At 44.3% G+C, this 4,119-nt stretch overlaps 1 protein-coding gene across 1 annotated transcript in view; it reads left to right on the top strand.

The window, feature by feature from the left end:
* Positions 1-4,119, top strand: part of LOC118340178 (mitogen-activated protein kinase kinase kinase kinase 4-like) — a gene marked incomplete in the record, with an annotated part of 32,778 nt that overhangs the window by 24,495 nt on the left and 4,164 nt on the right. The window contains 7 exon segments of the mRNA XM_035678049.1: positions 906-1,006; positions 1,432-1,559; positions 1,738-1,832; positions 2,006-2,014; positions 2,921-3,099; positions 3,306-3,435; positions 3,858-4,116. Of these exon segments, the coding sequence (XP_035533942.1) occupies positions 906-1,006; positions 1,432-1,559; positions 1,738-1,832; positions 2,006-2,014; positions 2,921-3,099; positions 3,306-3,435; positions 3,858-4,116 (901 nt within the window).

Here is a 4,119-nt window from a genome sequence, read left to right as displayed (position 1 = left end):
CCTCTCCCTCATTCACTTCCTCTCATGCGAATCACTTCACTTATCATGCTGCTCAACCACAACCCGTCTGTTTGTGTCTGCCTCGCTATGTTCATTTCTCTAAACTAAACACTAAACTAGGAAATTTGACATTTATACGCCTACAAATGACATGAAAAGGTTTTGAACTTTCCGTATTCAAAACTCTTTGATGATTTAACGTGATAAACAACACATTTACTCTCAGTATGTGGTGGGGGTGCTGTCACTGGGAAGTCCCACTTTCTCTGAGTGCTCAGTTGTTTTGGGTTACTGTTGAGTTTTGATACATCACTTGAAAGATGTTCTACCTGTGTCCATACCTAGGCCAGAATTATTTTCGGTAAAATAGAGTATCTCTACGGCAGGTATTGGGTTCAACGTGTTTTACATTAAACTCTTATCTTTGGAAGTTTAAATTCTCTTTAAGTAAACTGTAATCTGTAATCCCCATTTTTTTTCCCCGTTCTCGCTCCACCCAGCATAGTAGGTGTTAGTAATGCACCTTAATGCTTGTTGCTGGTGTTACATTAAAGATTAAAAAAATACAAAATGCACAATAAAAGTTAAAGATGAATATTACTGATTTATATATCTTTCAAATTTTCTACAGAGAATGCATTATTATTGTTATGTGAATTCTTTTGCCATCATTAATCCTTCATTGAAAATCTGATATTGTGACAGCAATATGTGATAGTGATAGTGTCTGACACTCCAGTGACACCTGGAAACTTCAGCTTAATGGGGCAGCAGAGCGTTCTGTGTTGCTGCAGCTGTGGATCTTAATACATGTTTGCTGACACTGGTTTTTTCTATTAGGTAGATTATTGATTTGAGAACATATTAATTTGTTGGTTTCATCAAACACACGTACCTTCCTCCAGGTACCAGTGAGGACAACATCCAGGTCTCCAGTACTGTCGCGCAGAGAGTCCCCTTTGCCATCGCAGCCCGGCAACCAGGGCGGACAGAGGAGCGCTGGCGGGTAAGTTTTTTTTTGTTTAAATGTGTGCAACTGCCCCACAAGTTTGAAAATAACTACACAATCCAAAGTGTGTATTAGAGGAACATAACTACTGTTGCCAGTGATAATGCAAGTTGGCAGGATTAAAAACAAAGAAGTTCTGAATCTTTTGAAGACATGCTTATCACTTGGTTCCTTTTTATAAATATGTGACTCAATCTCTTAACCCAGTTTTTGTCACTTGTGTGGTGTCGTAAGTAGTACCAAGAAAGTTTGCTGTGGACTAGTGTGATCGGAAGCACAAAAACGTACTTACATTCAGTTAAATAAAACACAAATCAAAAAGAATAGAAAGAAAACCACAAAATACATCACATCAGTGTACTACGAAGGATCACCATTTGTTTCAGCTGTCCTTGTTAATGTTGTGGTGTTCTCTGCGGCAGTAACGTGGAGCAGCGCCCTCTGTGGGACCGAGTGGAGAAGCTGCAGCCTCGGCCCGGCAGCGGCAGCTCATCTGGCTCGTCCAACTCCGGCTCCCAGGCCAGTCCTGGTGACCGCTTCAGGCCACGCTGTGAGTCCCCCGGTACTGTACTCGGCCACACTTCACTAAATCTACAGACAGCTTATTAGTGCATTATCAATACTACTGCTCACGCTCTAGCACGTTTTTATACAGCCAATTGGAGATCGTTTCAGAGCCAGCTCTCTGTTGCCCCTCACTAACGCTACTTCCTTTTGTTCCCTCAAAGCTTCCTCCAAATCTGAAGGGTCGCCTCTCCAGCGGCCTGAAAATGTACCCAAAAAACAAGATGAAAAGAACCTCGCTAGGCCTACTCGACCAGCTGTAAGTTCACTGTTACTAAAGTGCTGGTTAAACTTGTTTGATGCTGAATAGGTGAAAAACTGTTTTCTTTTTTTCCACTTTCTCTATTTTCTACTACTCTAATTATTCAACCACCTGGTGTGTGCAACTTCTCATGAACCCAATGGTTGGTGATTGTTGGGGGAACCTCTTAGGGTGATGCGGTAAGCCTATTAAATGAGATTACATAATCACACCTATGCTATGCTTGCACCATTGCCCCATTCATTGCATCATCTGATAAAGGTCTGTGATAAAAGGACTGTTTCCCCTTTGTGAGGATTAATGCAACCGCTCTTTTTAGTTCTGTCTTTGGTTGCTCTCCTTTCTGCCTGTAATGTGATCGCCTTCTGCTGGCATCTTTCCTTCCGCACGGCACCAACAGGGTTAACCCTCTGCTGCAGCTTCCTGTGCCTGGATTTGAATGCGACCACATTTGAATGCAAACACACACCTCCTGTTTCCTTGTACTTGCAAGAGTTGCTCCTAATCTCACCTGGCTTTGTTGTTGGATAAACTGTGGCCCGTTTTCTTTGTTGAGCATGTCGGGGAAGGATCCCTCCTCCCTTTCCTGCTTGTCACTGACCTTACAAGAGTTCATTATTAGAAATCTGCAAGGGAAAAACAAGCACAGGGCTACGTGGTTACAAGGCATGGACTCCACAGGGTACAACATAATATAATTTTCCTAGCAATACACCACCTAACTCACCGCATCCCAGAACTTAGAGGAACTGGGATCTTAGCACAGGTCTAACAAGGTTTTAAACTGACGTACCCAGAGATATGAGGCTGAACAGAAAACAGTTCATATGAAGCGAGGAGGGATGACTTCAAGGCTCCTTTCAGGTTGTCTAGAAAACAAGAGCCTGTTATGCAGTTACTCACTCAAGTTAATTTCTTTGACAATTAAAGTATATTTATTTGTGGCGATTAATTTGCTAACACGCCATTTAGGATTGGTAGTAATAGTGACAGCAATAATAAGGCTTCTAGGTTTCTAGACAGCCTGGGTTTTGCCAAAATATTGGACTTGAGTCTTTCTAAGACTATCTTCCTGTTCCTCTTAGGACCTGACTGCTCTGGCCAAGGAGCTGCGTGCGGTAGACGATGTGAGGCCTCCCCACAAGGTCACCGACTACTCCTCCTCAAGCGAGGATTCGGGCACCACTGACGAGGAAGACGACGAGGAGGTGGACCAGGAGGCAGGAGAGGAGTCCACCTCAGGAGCTGAAGACTCCAGGGCTGGGTAGGTAGAACTGAGACGATGTAGCTTCTGTGTTGGCCCACTGTCTGTTGCATTCATGTTTCTTTGCAAAAAAAAAGATTTAGTCACTTCTCTTTGATTTCATATTCAAATTCCTAACATGATAAGATACTGTGCACTGCCACACCCATCAGTGTTGCATGGCTTTTCTGCATGACTGTTAACACTGGTCTGATTACGGACATCAGATATTCCCATGGCTTCTACAGGAGGCTGAGTAACGGGGAGACGGAGTCCGCCAAGACCATGCTGGTTGAGGACTCGGAGAGCGACCAAGCCATCACGCCCTCCAAGGATGGCACGCTGGTCATCAGACAGGTAAGAGACTGGAATTGAACTTAATGAGATTGCCAACACCCTAATTTAACATAAAGACAAGTTCTTTTCTAGTTAAAGGCGTATTCTGCTTGCATATAGTTGAATGTTTTTTACCCATCATCAGTGTTTACCCGCTCATTCTCCACCATTCTTCTGTCTTCCTGTATATCACCAAGCATTTTTTATGTTATTTTTGTCATTATAGACTTGCTGCTTCATGTTACACATTTACAGATGGGTAACCTAATACATCAGATAGTTAGAGATTACATTTAACGTGACATGGTCTCCGAAGATGAGTATGTTGTGTATGATGTTGGGATAAGAGGATCTTGACACGAAGCAGCAGACTAGCAGCCAAACATACATCTCCTCCCTCCACCTGCTTGCTCGAGCCCAAGTGTGCCTGTTCTTGCTTCCAGAGCACCGTTGACATAAAGCGGTTGGTCAATCTCTCATCCTCCTCCTCCTCCTCTTCCTCGGCTGGCTCTGGTCACGGCCACGGCCAGCCCCAACCCCCCAACCACGGCTTGCCGGAGAAAAACGGCTTTGCCGGCCGCATACGCCACCTTCCAGACCTTATCCAGCAGAGCCATCACTCCCCTTCCTCTTCCACAACCATCCCTTCCTCCTCCTCCTCCTCCTCCTCCTCCTCCTCTTCCTCCTTCCCCTCATCATCTAGCC

The sequence above is a fragment of the Morone saxatilis genome, unplaced genomic scaffold (genome assembly GCF_004916995.1).
Source record: "Morone saxatilis isolate NCDOM2014 unplaced genomic scaffold, NCSU_SB_2.0 Contig6, whole genome shotgun sequence".
NCBI lineage: Eukaryota > Metazoa > Chordata > Actinopteri > Moronidae > Morone > Morone saxatilis.
Note: the sequence above shows the minus strand (reverse complement) of the source record. Positions and strands in the feature narration are given on the sequence as shown.